Source organism: Marmota monax, unplaced genomic scaffold, assembly GCF_021218885.2.
Source record: "Marmota monax isolate L192 unplaced genomic scaffold, Marmota_monax_Labrador192_F-V1.1 WCK01_AAM20220418_F8-fsc00229, whole genome shotgun sequence".
Classification (NCBI taxonomy): domain Eukaryota; kingdom Metazoa; phylum Chordata; class Mammalia; order Rodentia; family Sciuridae; genus Marmota; species Marmota monax.
The window spans coordinates 1208849-1225822 of record NW_026693707.1 but is presented as its reverse complement, the minus strand read 5'-3'; the positions used below and the strand labels follow the sequence as shown (position 1 = coordinate 1225822).

Here is a 16974-nt window from a genome sequence, read left to right as displayed (position 1 = left end):
ATCCAGAAAAGTAAATGACTTTTTATAGCCTATGAATTGTATTCACTTTTTGAATATTTGGATTAATTTAAAAGTTATTCCATATTCAAACTTTATAAGAATTCAAGTGCATTAACTACTGAGCCACTTTTACTGAAAATTAGACAAGCACATTATTTGAAAGAACATAACAGTTAAGAAGATTCTCATTGCAACTTCATCCTCTATAAAGGCAACCACTTTTACCGGGTTTTTAAAAGTTCTTGTACAAATGTTCAACACACATATAACAGAAATGTAAAAACGGCTTTTGCAAAAACTGGACCGACTCTACTTGGGCCTGCAGCTGTTTCCTTTGCCTCCTTAAACTCTGAGTCAGATTCCTACCCAACTCTGCATGTAAACAGGTTAAGTATTTAAGGAACGTCTGTACAAGAATTGGTAACATGAGGATGACTAACCCTGAATTTACCTAGCCTCTCCTGTCTCCTTCAAGACTGAGGACACCAAGAAGGAGTGACTAAGGTGTGTAAGATTTCATGAAGAACAAGTCTTGGAAGCAGATCTCCCTGTGATGGGAACTGAGGCTGCCCCCAAAGCAGGAGCAACGACACCATGACTAGAATCCAGGCTGCCCCCTCCCCCAAGCTGGAGAAATCATCTCTCCGTGGAAATCCAATCACCACCCCACCATGCAAGAGCCCTTTCTCCAGAGCCAGCAGGATGTGCCAATAGTGACCAACCAGCTCTCAGTTTGACCAGGAGTGACTGACAACACACACTGCCTACTCCTCACCACCTTTGGCCTTCCCCTGTATAATCCCGAAGGTGCTCAGGATGCTGGGCCCCTGTTTCTTCTCTTTGGGCCCACTCAGAATAATTAGTTCCTTTCTGCTTCACCTCCCATTGTCTCTCTCTGATTGGGCTCTCCAGACAGCAGGTGTACAAACCTGGTCTGTTGGGAGCCAGAGAGTAAGGTTTCTGGCCTAGGATTCCAGCAACATATGTGTGTTCAAACCATGTCAATTTCTATTATCTACATGTGACAAAATATGTGTGTGTGTGTGTGTGTGTGAGTGTGTGTGTGTGTGTGTGTATGGGAGAGGGAGAGGGAGAGGGAGAGGGAGAGGGAGAGGGAGAGGGAGAGGGAGAGGGAGAGGGAGAGGGAGAGGGAGAGGGAGAGGGAGAGGGAGAGGGACGTTTGTTTTTATTTTTAACAAACTGTTCTAAACCTAATTCAGTCCACTTAAAATTGGTAAGTGATAGTTCCACAAAGATGTATAAAATTAATTTTTAAACAGCTAGACTATTTAAAATCACATGGATAGGAAGATAGTAGGATGAAACAGACATTCTTACTTTATGTATGTATAGGACTGCATGACCAATGTGATTCTACAACATGTACAATTAGAAAAAATGAGAAATTATATCCTATCTATGTGTAATATATCAAAGTACATAAATGCTTTCTACTATTATGTATAACTAATTTAAAAAATTACTATTTTTTAAAAAATCATATGGATATAAGGCACGTAACAATGGACTCCTTAGAGATGAACACTGTGGCTCCCCTCAGAAGTTTACTGTCACCCATGAGTATTGAAACCAATAACTCTTGCCAGGGCCTCCCAGGTGTTCACACTAGACCTTTGGCAGTCAGAATACTGGCCACTCCTCCTCTGGGATGCATTAATGGAGGAAATAATAAGCAGATAAATCAATCAACAGGTAACTTCTTGCACTTATTCTTGCAAAGTTGTCTTGTGAAGAAGAAACTGAAGCAGTTGGAGACAAACTTGGGGAGCTGTTTATGTTGGGGCACTCCTGTCAGAGAACAGTCTCTCTGTAATGGGAGGTTCAAGGGAAAAAAAAAACAACACATGAATGAGTGAGAGAGTAAAGCATGAAGACACCTTGGGAAGGCTTCCAGGAAAAGGAAACAGGACCAGCAAGTGCCAAGGCCCTGGGGTGAGGGCTTGCTTGGCATGTGTGTCAAGTGATGTAACTAGATGAAAGAGTTTGAAAATAAGCCCTGGTACAGATAGGATGGGATGTATGTGCAGAGTCTTATAAGCCAAAGTAAAAACCTTAGCTATGATTCTGACTGTGAAAGTAACCATTGAGGACCTGAGGCAGGAGGCAGAGATGATCACATTTCTACTTTAGGACCACTCTGGATGTTCTCTAGTGGACAGGCTGTGGGGCACAAGAATGGAAGTCGAGAGAGTAGGCCGAGGAGACCATGGCCCAAACCTGCATAGAGATGGGTGAGAAAGTGAAGAGTTGCTATAAATGGAATCTATTGGGCAAGTACAATCAATAGCATTCACTGTGTGTGAGAAAAGAACAGGAGTGAAGGAGGATGCCAGGGCTCTGGAATAAACAGCCAGATGGGAAGGAAGGCTCACAGGGCAAAGGAGTGGAGTGTGAGCAAGGCAGCCAGATAGACAGTTCTACTAAATTTCAAATGCATACAAGACCCAAGAGAGGACAGGGTTGCAAAGGCACTTAGAAATGAGTCTGGAAACCAGTGGATAGAGGGCTGGGTCTTCAGGCACAAATGTGTAAGTCTTCAATCTATCAGTATTATGAACATGTACCTTGTATTTAAGTTTAAAATTCTTATCTCTGATGAACTGGAAGATAGTCTGGTATCATTATGAACATTGATTCTTGCCATCCTGGACCTGCAGAAACCTGGCATGCTACTGAAGTAGTTTTAGACAGATATATATTTGTGAGCCACATACATACTTGTATCAGGTATTATCAGATCTATGAATGAATCCTTTTCTGATAATACTCTAGGAAATCAATAGTGTTAAAACTGTTTCATGAATGAGGAAACAGTGGTTCCGAGGAATACAGGAATATTCTCAAGAACTCGTAGCAAGGAAGTCAGCCAGGGTTTGAACCCAAATCCAGGCCTGATTTTCTTACCGTTACATACGGAGAGTAAAGCGAAGACCTAGCATTTCCTGAATCGGATGCAATGCAAGGTATTTAGAATTCCCGTGGAGGTGTGTTTAGTGAAGGAGACATTTAAATGGGCATAAATGCTACCAGCACCTGCCAGTAGGTATTTCTTTCAGGTGATCCCATGGCATTGATCCTGAAAACTGGGATACATAAAAAAGCAAAGATGAAGACCCTTGATTTCATGGCAGAGGTCAGTGATAGAGGCAGGTAACAAACATGAAAATGAGTAAGATATATTATATTTATGACAGGGGAAGAGGGCTTTGGGAAAAAAGACACAAGATAAAAAAAGGAAGGGGGGTTGTCTTCATGAAATAGTAACATTTGAGCAAAGACTTGAAAGAATCTCATGTGTTGAAGAGTTGGCTCTATATAAAACTCAGAGATGTAATTCTGTACCTGTTCCTTGACGGGCAAGATAAGGACCAGAAATGGATGTGTGAACTGCACACTTGAACAGGAATAACACTTTGATATGCTCGACCACAGATTTAATAACGTCATTTTCACATGCAAAAGATGCTGCTCTGGCCCCTTGTGAACATATCTCTGACTCCTTTCAGCAAGGCTTCTGCCCTGTATTGTACAAGGCCAGTGCTTCCAAGTCCCCATAGAGGGTTCTGACCAGAACCAGATAATGACAATCACAGAGGAGCTGCCACAACTCTCCTGTGACTTGGGGATCGAGGTAGTTAATAAAATAATAACGAACATAACTCAAACACTTAGAATCATAAAATGAAACACAGACTTGAAGAAAATGTCAAAATCCTTGTTAAACAGATGAGAAAATGAGGTTCAAGGAGGTGAAGTGACTTAATCAAGGCCACAGAGCAACTTACTGACAAAACCACATTTGGCTCATCTGAAAATTAGTATGTCTCTCAGAAATTCCAGGTTCAGCCTTCTGCACTTTGACTTTCATTTGATGGTTTCACATTACTTTTATCAACTACTATACCCATGCCTTTTGAACAAATACTCAAAGATGTGTGTGTGTGTGTGTGTGTATGTGTATGTATATATGTATATATGTATGTGTATATATATGTATATATATATGTATATATATACACATACATATATACATATATACATACACATACTCACACATATGTATCTTGGCTTTTTAAAGGCATTACAGGAATCTGAATCCAGAATACCTGGCCAAAAAAGTGGTTCTCTTAATTCTCATGGGAAATGCTCCCAGATATATGAGAATCATTAGCCAGAACAGCACAATTACTAATTAAAGACATATTTTTATAATTGTTTTAGCCAGAATTTTTCAACATGGATATTAATTTTAAGATAGATTATTGAATAATTACTGAGAAACTATTGTAATTCAGTCAGGGTGCATGTTAGTTTAAGTATAGGTATTTTACTCTCAGGAAATAAACCCTGTTTGATATGTCTCCAAAACCCATGAATTTTTACAGCATCATGAAAAACAGCTACAGCAAATTAGGCACATTCTTCTACAGTGATTCAATAGCTCCATAAAATTACCATTGATCCAATAGATTCTCCCTTGACAATTGTTTGGCATTGAGTCTTTAGCTGTTTACCTATACTTTTAGATGCTGGGAATGAAATCTGTGGTCAAAAAGGAAACACTCATCCCATTTTTAGACATTTTATCTTCCTTTTTAAATAAAAATTTCCAGAAACAAGCATGAGAACAGCTAACAGTTATTATGCACTTTGATAAGCACTTTGCCTGCTTTGAGATATGGATGGATATGTCTATCAAGTTATAATTGACCTCCAGGGACATACACATAGATATTAACTTTACAGCTCAGTGTGTTTTACAAATCTGTATTTCTTTGTAAACAATATTCAAAGAAAGTAGGGAACATTTCTCTCACCATAGAAAGTTCTCATATGCCCTTTCTTAAGCAGTTCCCACTCCCAGAGCCAGTGACTGTTGTGATTTCTACCACAGTTAAACTTTTAACCCTAGTTACAATCATCTGAGGTGGTCATTTCCAGATACATCTAACTTTGAGACCCACACTCTCAGCCGCCATGTTGTCCTTCTGTGCCCCTCCCAGGGATGCTTAGCCCATCCCATCAATGTTCTCTGAGAGAATTCAGCCAGGTCTCAATTATGCCACAACTTCTCTCCTGTGCATCTAGAATGGTACTATATGTACCACCCCAGGGAGGACCAAGGAAATTCTCTCAAAATCATTACCTTTTGTGATTCCACTGAGAAACTATCAAGCAAAACAGAGTTGACAAAGTTGAATGCCTAGAGATCAGGAAGGTGGGATCAGTGAATGAGGGGACATATGCCACTCAAAGAAACAAGAGTTGTCCAAATCCTCAGCCACTGCACCATGAGAAATCAGAGCACGGTGCCTGTCTTTAGCTTTTCCAGAAAATGCAGACGTAGATTTTTGCAGGATATCTTAGGGCATTTTAATGCTTTGTAACTAAATCAAACACACACACACACACACACACACATGCATGCACACACACACTTTGTGAACCAAAATGCACCGTTAGGCCAGCCTTTGAGTTGCTAGTTTGTGACCTGATGTTTCGTCACCTGGGAAACATCAGGAGCAGCTTAGTCAGACACAGAAGTGAAAGCACAGATCTTTGAAGGACACAGCCAGCTTTACAAGTTAATGTCTATCATGACATGATAAAAAAAAAAAAAAAAAATTAGTGCTGTGCAGACTCTGGTCTATCACCAACTCCAACCCCTGGAGGAAAGCAGATAACAACTCTAGTAAGCACATACTGAACAAGAGAGAGGAAAGAAACTCCCAGTGGATAAATGGACCAGAATAAGTAAACAGAGGAAAAGAACTAGAAAGATCACAGAGAGAGTAGAAATAAAGCCACCATAGGCAAGAACTGGAACAAAACAGCCTGGCTCTGCCCCCCAGCTGTCTCTGCCCTTGAGCCATCTTCTTTCATTACATACACCTTGCCCAGCATCCCAACCCCAATCAGAGTGAGTGCAGCAGGATGTTGTGGAATGATCTTCTTGCAGAAGGGAGGGAGCCCTGCTATTTATTTACTCTGAGCTCAATGAAAGCAGTTTCAGTGGCTGAAGATTTCAACCCTGGCAAGTAACAGCAGGGGCTGCAGGCATTTTGAATGTATCATTTGGAAGTCAGGGTGCTCACAAGAGAGTCTGATTCTATCACTCTGGCAAGGGAAAGCAGTCTGAATAAGAAGGGAGTTTCTAATCCCTGGCAACACAGGTTTTTTATCTTATTTATTTATTTATTATCAGGGAATTCTGCTCACTTTAATAGGTGCCACTACTTGATCGGTTAAAAAAGAAGAATAAAGCAACTACATTCACATCCACCTACACACCCTGAGCTCCATTAGTATAACCACCAGCAAAGATCCTCGACCAAACCAATCTTACAGGATTTATACACTTGGAGAACCATGGTGACCCGTTCCTCCCCAGTCCTGCAGACCTGTCTGAGAGGCAGGTCAGGGGCCACAGCTTACATGATTTCCTTTATATGAGGCAGTTCACACTCTGCAACAGGAATTTGAAACAATGATGAAGACAGTCACCTTTCTGTGTGGCAGCATAGGTGAAAAGAAAAAGGGGACATCAGAATTGGTAGAGAAATTTTTTTTGCAGCACTCAAAAAAATAAAGCAACCTGAGCAATTCAATATGCAACATTCTTTTTTTTTTTTTTGCTGCCTGCTTTGGCTCTTCATACTCTCTGATGCCCCTATTCCGTTTGCCTTGTACTATCTCAGTTAACATGAACTATGTGGATATCTAAATATTTAGGTTCTTTTTTAAGTATAGGGTACCTTTCTAAGAGCATTATGCACACAATCTCACAATACAATATGAAGGGGATCTTATAGGAAATTAGGACCATGGAGGTGATGAAATTTGCCTGAGGTCACCCAGATCTCCACAGTGTCCACCTGTGAGCCTAAACTCAGAGCAAAAGAGTGATAATATTCTAAGATCACCCACTGGCCACCCTTCTTTTTGGTTGTACTTCTCCCTTACAGTTACCCTCTTCCTTTTCAGGATACCTACGTCCCGCTCATGCAAGATACAAATTCTAAGATAATTGGAATTGAGTTCTGGGGACCATAATTTTGTCAGGGTGAGGTTAGCTGTTGGGTTTCAGAGGAAAGCAACAGGAGAGTCCAGGAAGGATGCAGAGGTGGGTGCTGGAATTCAAGTTGTATCATGTTAAGCAAAATAAGCCAATGTTCTCTCTAATATGTGGATGCTAATTCACAATAAGGGTGTATGTGGGGGGGGCACTAGAGAAGAATGGAATTACCTTAGATTAGGTAGAGGGAAGTGAAGGTAAGGCAGGGGAAGAGGTGTGGGAATAGGAGGGATAGTATAACAAAACGGACATTATTACTTTATATACATATGGGACCCCGTGACTAGTATGATTCTACAACATGTACACTCAGGAAAATGATTATATTCCATGTATGTATGATATATCAAAGTGCATAAGTGCATTCTACTGTCACATATAACTAATTAAATATAAAATGAAAAATTTGAAAAAATATGAATAAATAAAATTCCCAGTCTAGTCATGCAGAAAACATCTGATAAATAAGGACTCTTCAAAACCATCAAGGTTATCAAACACAAGGAAAGTCTGTAAAACTGTCATAGCCAAGAGGAGCCTAAGACAATAAACTGCAATGTGTTATCCTGGATAGGATCCTGGAACTTAGAAAGGATGTTAGATGAAATATAAAGAAATTCAAACAATGTATGAACTTCAGCTAATAAAGTGGATCATAAATAGTTCATTAATTGTAAGAAGTGAACTGTACTAATAGTCCACTACCAAGGTAATCAGGTGTGGGGTATACCAGATCCCTTTGTATTGTTTCATTATAAACCTAAAACTGTTAAAATTATTACAAAAATTAAAATAGATAAAAATAAATCAAAAGCTTCATTTTAAAACATCTATAAGTATGATATTCTCCAACTCCATACTTTTGCTAAACAAAATAAGCCAATCTCAAAACTCAAAGGCCAAATATTCCCTCTGATATGCGAATGCTAATTCACAATTGGAAGGGGTGGCACTATAGAATAGAGTTTCTTTAAATTAGGTAGAGGGGAGTGAAAGGAGGCAGGGAGTATGGGGATAGGAAGAATAATATTTGAATCAGACATTATCACCTTTGTGTGCATATAATGACTGCACGGCCGATGTGATCCTACAACTTGTACAATCAGAAAAATGAGAAATTCTACCCCACTTACGTATATCAAGGTGCATAAATGCATCCCACTGTCATGTATAACTAATTAAAACAAATAAAAAATTATAAAGAAAAAAAAGAGAAAACACCTAAAAGGCACCCAATACTCTTACAAAACTGAGACCTAAAGAGCCATGGAGCTAGCATCTATCCCAACATTTCTGACCACTTCTCCATTTACTCTATCTCCCAAGCCCACTTTTGTACAGAGTACCATTGCCATCCTCAGATGTGACCCAAGAGGCAATGACAAGCGTGGTTCTTGCGAAGTAAAGAAAGGCATATTTGACTGAATCTGACAAGGTCTGAGGGGGGAAGGGACACCCCTGGCTCCCCCAACGTGCAGAGACAGGACATCATTGAAGGCATCACCGTCACATCTGCCTGGCATCTGTCACACAGGGATCCCATAAGGAGATGAGGAATCCACCCACAGCCACATTTATCAGACCTGGCTCTGTGGACCAGTATCTGCTTGGCTTCAACAGAATCAGTGGGGGAAGCTTTAAAAAATACAGGAATTCTCCAACTCTGATCTCTAATCAGGTTATGGGATTTTGAGAAATTATGAAACCAGGTGGCTTCTGAGGGGACTTCTAATACTAAGTCTCCACTACAATGTCACTTTCTCTAGCACAGCCTCCAAAGTCTCACTCAGCTGAGGTCACTGAACCAACACACAAAACGCCTACTCTTCCCTGGACCTGCCTTGTCCTGGACTGCCCATGCTCCTTAGGCAAATGACACTACTTCTTTATGATGGAAGAAATGAAATATGAGAGGAGTTTTTCAAATGGATTTGCAAATGAACTTTTGTAAACATTTTTAAGTATTTGTATGGGCTGGGGTTGTGGCTTGGTGGTAGAGTGCTCGCCTTGCACATGTGAGGCACTGGGTTCAATCCTCAGCACCACATAAACATAAATAAGCAAAATAAAGATATTGTACCTATGTACAACTAAAAAAAATATTTTTTTAAAAAGGTATTTGTAGCTGACACTACCCATCGATACCTGCCATACGTCTTCCCCTATCTCAACTGCTAATAGAACAATGATGCTCATTATTAGGGGGGAAAAAGCCTTTGACCCAAATTTGTGGGTTCCTACTCCAGACTTAGAGGTTGAAATAGGATTGACTTTAACCAGTCATGGTAATATAACACCCTGAAACCAGGGTCTACAGGACCCCATACTGCCTGTGTGGGCTGAGCCATGAAGACTGGTCTAAAAGGAAAGGAGTATCCTTTGTGATTAAAGGAGTCAAGGTTAAGAGAAAGAATAGCTTTCCCCTTCATGTCCTGCCTCTTTTGCCCTGGCTTGAAGGTAATACCTGCAGAGAAGAACAGGAGTTGAGCTCTACTACTGAAGATGATAGAGCAGAGGATGTTCTGATCCCCTAAGACAAGGCTCAGCTGCTGCCAGTGTCCTGGACTGTGAAAGGCTGATCTCTATCCATAGGCACAAAAAATAAGTCCTTTTATGTTTACACTTCTTGGAGTCATGTGTGAATAGCTTGCAGTCAAATGCAATCTTTACTGATAAAATATTAAAACTCTCTCTTCATACGAAATACCTTGCAAAACTCCCAATATATAAGACAAAAGTGGCTGGGCTACAGCAGACACCCAGAGAGGGATCTTCCCAAAGCCATTCCCTCCTGGATTCCTGTAGAAATTCTTCTATAAAACCACATCTGGCCAGAAACAGCGCCTCGTAAAGTGCATCTTCTCCTACCCTCAGACTTTCGATTTCCTGGCTTTGGGCCTGACTTAAATCGGTGCTTTCCGTCCCCACTCCAACCCCCCTGCTTCCTCAGGCCTTAGGTCTCCAAATGGGAATTACGCCATCAGCTCTTATGGTGTCCAGGCCTTGGGACTCAGACTGAAGTACACCCTGGTTTTCCTTGGTTTCCAGCTTGCAGATCAATATGGTGGGACTTTCTGGCCTCCATACTGATGTGAGCCAATTCCCATAATAAATCTCCTCTTATATCCATATCTATCCTATTGGTCATTTCTTTAGAGACCCCAAATATAACCAAAAATGTGGCACATGCCCTTGGTGATTTTTTAAAAAAAAATACAATTAAAAATTACAATTAAAGAGATTTCTTCATGAGAATAAAGCACTACATTCTATTCCACAAGTTTGTCTTCATAAAGGGACCACAGCAGGCCTAGAACTAGCTTGGCTCCCCACAGTCACTCACTCATCTCCACCTGGTCCTGTCATTCAACGCCCCCTGCAAGAATGTCTCCACAAGGAACAAATCCCGGTTAAAAATAAGGCCTTAAGTGCCCATTCCCGCCCTGCTGAGGAAATCTGAGCCCTTGGGTGATGCTATTCTTATAAAAATGTGCCTTCTGATTACTTCCAGAAGGCACAGCAGGGCAGGCTGACCACAAGGCTTCCTATTTTGAAGGGAGTAAAACAATCCTATGCACTGAGGCCACGGTTTACCTGCATGCTCCAAGCCCAACAGACCAGTGTCTGGGAGTCTGCACTCTTTCTAACAGGCAGCCTCTGCTCCTCACGAGGGTCTCCTCTGTCCACGCTCAATACCCAGTTTGTGGCGTAGGCAGCCTCTCCTTACTGCCTGCCTCCACCTCTGCCCTGTATTTCTTCTTTCCTCTGCTCTTTCTCCTCTTTCCTTCTTTTCCTTTCAAATGTCAAGGGAACTTGATTCTCCCCTCCCCTTCGCTGGGTTCTTGGGATTGAACCCAGGGCCTTCACATGCTAGGCAAGCGTTCTACCACTGAGCTACACCTCTGGCCCTGGTCCCCTCCTTTATTTCTAAAAGGGAAAAATTATAGAGTTTCTTCCAAGTTTTTGTCACTGTTCTTCATCAGCTTGTAACCTGGGGTTGCTAGTTCACGCCTCTTTCTGATGAGCACTTGATGCACACTAAATTTAGAGGCTATGACATTTGAGCTCATTGGAGTCTCCATCGCATTGGCAGTGCGCTTGGCTGTGGTTCATGGCAACCCTTATCTGTCTTGGCATTAGAATAAAGCAGTCACAGACTTCTAACTGCCCTCCCTTCCTTGGAGGGAGCCCTGCAGTTTCCACACCCGGCCCTCCCCACCTCACTGCACCCCACCCAAAGACAAGGTTACCGAAGAAAACACTCTCTTTGAATAAGAAATCCTACTGCCAGTCCTATCCTAATTCCATCCTCCAAGACTGTAGAGAAAATAAAATTGCTGCCTAATCATCCTCATCTTCTACCAAGAGGAGAAACTTCTTCCTACGCACCCTAGTTCCACGCAGAGTAAGGACTGAGAAACCCCAGCCTTTATCATTCATTCACCGAGGGGTGAATGTCTACTGTGAGCTACTTGTTTAGAGATTTCAGAATACTAATGTGAACTCACACTCGTTTTCATAGAAATCCATGCTATAAGGTCTAACTCTTTAGCTATTCACGAAATGTTCAAGAATTCATCCATTCACCTCTTTGCTGGAGCAGACTCTTGGCCAAGCCCCCTTTGGAAAACACCACCGTGGCCACAGATTGCTCAGCCAATAATCATAAAGCAGTAATGAGGTTCAATCCAGCTTTAGCTGAGCAGAATCAGTCTTTTAAACGTAATTGTACTGTTTATATGTTGGCTGTTGTCAATTTTTTGTGTATTTCTCGTAAGTTGAGGCTAAATATTTAACATGGAAAAAGTAATACTTTTCCTATCAGAGGAAAACCCTATATTACATATATGTAAGGAAGATCCAAAATTGAAGGGGAAAACAGATTCCCTGATCTGTTGAAAATTATTTAGCATTTGATTGTTTTTAAGCACTATATTCACTTAGGTGTAAAATCAGATTAATTGATTATTAAAAGGTGGAGACATATGGTGTGAATTTTAACAATGACTTTGAGTCAACTATTGTTCTGTTATGGTTTTGTAATCCTTTATAAAATACAGAATTATTTTTTGAGAGTAAAACTCTTAAGTTACTTCTTCCACTGAGAAAAAACTGGAAATGATTACAGAAACAAAATCACAATCCAGCTTATTTGTAGGCAATTATATCACTGACAGTCAACTCTGATATAATGACAGTCAAAATCCCAAACAAATAAAAGAAGCCAGGAACTCATGCACACATATCTGCTCCTACACTCTGAAAGTGTGATCCAAAATACAAACTTCAAACCGATTCCCTCCAAAAAAAAAGAGAGCCATTTTCTGCTAGAAACGCCCCTCTTAAAACTCCTGTGAGGCAAAGAACACAAGACAATTTCATTTAAAATTATCTTTCCTGCCAATGAACTGTCCTTCCAGGCAGAAAGAAAAAGTTACAGATGGTTGGAGCAGGGTGACATACAAGGAATTCACATGCTTTCCTTCACACAACAGCGTTACCAGCTAAATCCCAACAACTTTCAAAAGTGCCTCTTTGAAAGAGGCTGGGGAAAGCAAAGATTAGAACTCCATACCAAAAGCTCAAGGGATCGAGTTATGACTTGTTAATTAACACACACGCAAGCGACACTCAAGAGCTTCTGCAAACAGCAGGCAGAGGGCTTAGCAAGTGAAGGGAGGCTAGAAACGCAGGAGCTGAGCAGGACCCTACCTCTCTTGTCTGTTTCACAAAGCTGCCGATGGAAATCGCCCTTGTCCGGGTTCCGGGGGTGTGTGTGTGTGTGTGTCCCAGCCTGAGCTGCTGGGAAGGAGGCGGTCACTCAGTCCGCTGAGTGTGAGCAGGCCCTGCCTGTCTTCACAAGCGGCCCCAGTCAGATTTTCCAACTGCAGAACAGCGGCCAAGTCCCTGCCCATGCCTGAAGAATTTCCTGAACAGCATTCTCGTTCTTTTTCTGACTGCTTTGAAACCGTACTCTGTCTGTACTTCAATCCGGCTTTGTCAGGCCGACTCACAGGCTACTGGGCTGTCTCCAGCTATCAATGGGAAACACATGTGTCAGGCACAGGCTGGCTCTTGCCACAGTGCTCATGGCCTCTGCTGGAGCTCACACTCACAGAGAAGAAAACTGCTTCTAGAACCAATTCTGATTTTTTAGCCATTCTGCACACGGGCTCTGCTCCATGGTGCTTGATGATGAAGATAAGTCCTGCCTTTCTTCCGCTCCACACTGCCCCTTTTTAGCTTGCTCCTTCCACGTGGAGTCCCCAGCTGACCTCTGTTAGCCCCCTGAGTGCTTGCCAGTCTTGATAACGAACCTATTACAGCTGAGAGATATGAATTCTAATTTGATCTCTCTACCTGCTGCTTCCTAAGTCTTTGCTCAAATTTTCAATTGCTGGAGGGGTAACAATATTTTTAGCGTTTCCAGATTGGCTCAGTTCTTGAGAGTGGTCCCCTCAACCTGATACGTTCATCTATCACTGCAGCAACTAAAAATAATGCAATTATTTTTTTTCAGGCACTTTTGTTGTTCTATAACTGTGCTCATCCAAAAATGTAACATTTTACAGGCGATTGCAACGGTGTGTTATGGTGATGGGAAACAGGAACCAGAGAATAATGTACCTTGAATCAGAATGCATCCTAATTCTGTGCACCTGTGATTATTTCTGGCTGACACTCCTGTAAGATGTCCTGTGTACCTTCTCTAGATGTTGTGGTCTGCCTTTGACATTTTTTTCTTTCCATAATACAAGAGGAAATCTCAAGACACAGGAACACAGAAGGAGGACACCCCTCTTCTCCCACACTGAAAACCCCATATCTAAAGAACCAAAGCTAAGTTGTCAAGGTAACATGGTAGAAGAGACCATTTAAAGAGAGAGCAGCAATTATTTCGAGTTTTCTCTCTTTCTTTTTTGGTATTAACATTTTACTTCCAAAAAACACTCTCTTTAGCAGTTTTTTTTTTTTTTTTTTTTTTTTTTTTTTTTTTAAAGAACTGGCTTGCTGGATTTTTAAAGTGTTGTGAGTTCCTAAGGGGCTGTTGTAAATAATAGGATTCTGTGGGTTCTGGGCTTAGCATCAAATTGCACTGGGGACTTTCAGCAAGATTAGGTTTGGCCCTGGGAAGTAATGTGAGTATGTGCACACAAATGTGTGCCCATGTGTGTATGTGTGTGTTGGGGGGTAGGGTGCATGTGTGTATCTAAGGTCATGATGCAATTATAGAATCAGAGAACTTTAGAGTTGGAAGGAACCCCAGAGACCATCCAATCAAATTGTTTCTAACCTTCATTTTACACAGGGATACAGAAGCCCAGAAAGATGAGATAAATCATCCAGAATTGCAAAGACAGTTAATGCCAGAGCTGAGGCTAGGAAAGGTGGTTGTCTCCTGTTCTGTGTGCTTTCTCTATTTCAGCATAATATGGGAGGGTGGCATAATCCAGCTTCAGTAGTGCAGGCTAACCCTCAGATGGCTTGGGTCAAATCTGGGCTCGCCTCTTTTGAGTTACCAACCCCAATCAGCTTGCTTAAGCCGTCTAGACCCAGGATTTTTCACTGTGAAATGGGAACAAAAGTCAAATCTACATTATAGAGCTGTTGAGGATTCAATGAGCTAATCCACATAAAGTGTTTATGACAAAGACTAAAAGTAAATTTTAGTTTAGTTATTTTTTATTATTTTTTTTAGTGGAGCAAAACTTAGACCTCCTATTACTTCAGTGCAAAATTGTGCTTTCACATCTAGTCTGAGTTCTGGAATAAACAAGTTAAGTTTCCTGCCACCTTACCTTTATATAGCAGAGGCTTCTCACCTTCGACACAGAACATTGTCCTAAAGCTTTATTGGAGCATTAAACCAGCCACTGAGCCACTTTTCATTTATTCCCTAAACATAACTCTGAAGTCTTTCCTCAAGATTAACTCATAGGAAAGGGAAATAGTGCCATTGAATCTGCAGTCAGTTACGTGAGGCTGAGCAAAGTGCCACTGACAGCAAGCTGGACTTCGCGTGACATTCCAAAAATAGAAGACCATTAACTATGTTCAGAAATGGCAACATCCTAAACGAACAACAGGAGCAGCAAAATAAAATGGAAAAGTTGGGAAAGAATTCCTTCTGAGAAAAAAGCTGCCGTAAATTCTAAAGAATCGGATTTCTCCCAGTGGGGTTCCACCGCCTTTGTCTTGGAGCCAAAGTGGTTATGGAACCACTCAGAACACATCAATCATTTGCTGTGCCCAGCTTCCTTCAGGAACCCGAAAGAAGTAGTTCAAGAAGTTCTTAATTTCAAGTGGTTTACAAATGTCTGCATAATCAAATAAGCAAATCACTGGAAAAAAAACAAGCTTTGGTTTATACATAAGAACAACAGTGGTGTGATCCAGAAGACCCTGTCCCATTGTCTCCCCAAAGTCTTGCTAAGTGTTCCACTTCAGTGTGAGTGACTGGAGACAGGCAGCTCTGTATGGCATCCAGCTTCATTGGAGTTAGTTGGAAAATCCAGAACAATTCCTTGGTTCATCTGATTTTTAAAAATATTATTTCATACTTGCAAATAAGGCCAAAAGGTAGTCAGTCATGTTCTTTCAACATCATATGTGGAATTGTTTAACAGACAATTTAGTATCCTAAGAGAATGTGTTTTGTTGAACTTGCTGTTTGCTATTGAAAAAAAGTTCCCAGGCTTAGTGAAGTTACATGGTAACTGGGAGATATTTTGTCTACTAAAGATACAAATAATTCCAATACACTAAAAAAAAATAATAACCTCAAATGTGATTGTGTGCAATCCTATAGGACAATCCTACTTTTGTGTCAAATCTAGCAATCTCACCCTAACATTTCTTTATGCATACTGAGATCCTCAGAGCCTTGGAACTAGTCTTGCCATCACACCAACTCTCTCATTAATGAATGAGTCCGATTTTTTTTAAAAATATATTTTGACATATTTCATTTTATATTTGCACAAGTTAAGATTTGAATTTTCTCTTCATCTCTGAGTGTTAACTATTGTGAGATAATGCACCAGGGAGCATGCATACAGTATGTGCTCAAGCTATGCAAGTGCTGTCAGTATTTAATGCTCCAGCACGTGGATCTCAGTTTTGCAAAGGATTCTAGAGCTCGCCCCTCAAGGTCCCTCCTGTCACGACTTTTCTTCCTTACTAGTATGTTCTTAAATCCCCTCTACATGCACCAACCCTGCTGAAGTTCTCCCCTAAATGAAGTTCTCTTTATTTTTCAGAGACTTCTTTTAATGTTCTAAAATTATAATGGGAATATGCCATGCTATAATACATACAAGTTCTATGTCTGCTAATCACATAGTCAGCTAAAAATTCTGATCTTGACAATCACATGAACCAGGAAGCTTCATTATTCTCTTGAATATAAGCTCCACGGGGCCAAAGATATTCATCTGTATTATTTTCTTCTATTTTCCAATGCTGAGAACTGGAATTTGGTAAGTTGACGTATTTACCCTGAATAAATTACAGCTTTGACTTTCTTAAAAAACAGAGATTCTGAAATCATCCTTTTAAAAGAATTATTTTGATGATACTTTAAATTTCTGGCACTATTGGATCATTTCTCACTGTTATGGTTGAGACTGTACTGGTCATTTGGTTCGCTTTCCTCTGGGAATAGTTCAGTTTGGTTGATTTCTTCCTTTAGTGCTGAGAAGCTGACAGATATTTCAGGTGTGTTGGGTCTGATGCAGGGGAAAAGCACCCTCTTCTCTTATTCAGAAACTACATTTCTATTAATGCAATCCATGATAACATTCAAATCATCTGGGCCCAGTGCATTAAGGTACACCTTCTGCATCATTGACAGCTGTGGTTCTCAAGACTGGCTCTAT

General features: G+C 40.8%; 1 protein-coding gene across 4 annotated transcripts in view; it reads right to left on the bottom strand.

Moving 5' to 3' along the window:
* Window positions 1-16974, bottom strand: part of Sgcd (sarcoglycan delta) — a 954199-nt gene that overhangs the window by 384864 nt on the left and 552361 nt on the right. Inside the window, exon 1 of one of the 4 annotated variants that reach the window (XM_046459942.2) lies at window positions 12809-13225. The exons of 2 other annotated variants lie outside the window; for them this stretch is intronic. Coding sequence is in view for 1 of the 2 variants with exons in the window: in XM_046459941.2 (XP_046315897.1) it covers window positions 10691-10696 (6 nt within the window). In the remaining variant the exon portion in view is untranslated. Of the gene's footprint in view, window positions 1-10690; window positions 10838-12808; window positions 13226-16974 lie in introns of those variants that run through there. One more of the 4 variants, XM_046459941.2, reaches the window with a different exon arrangement.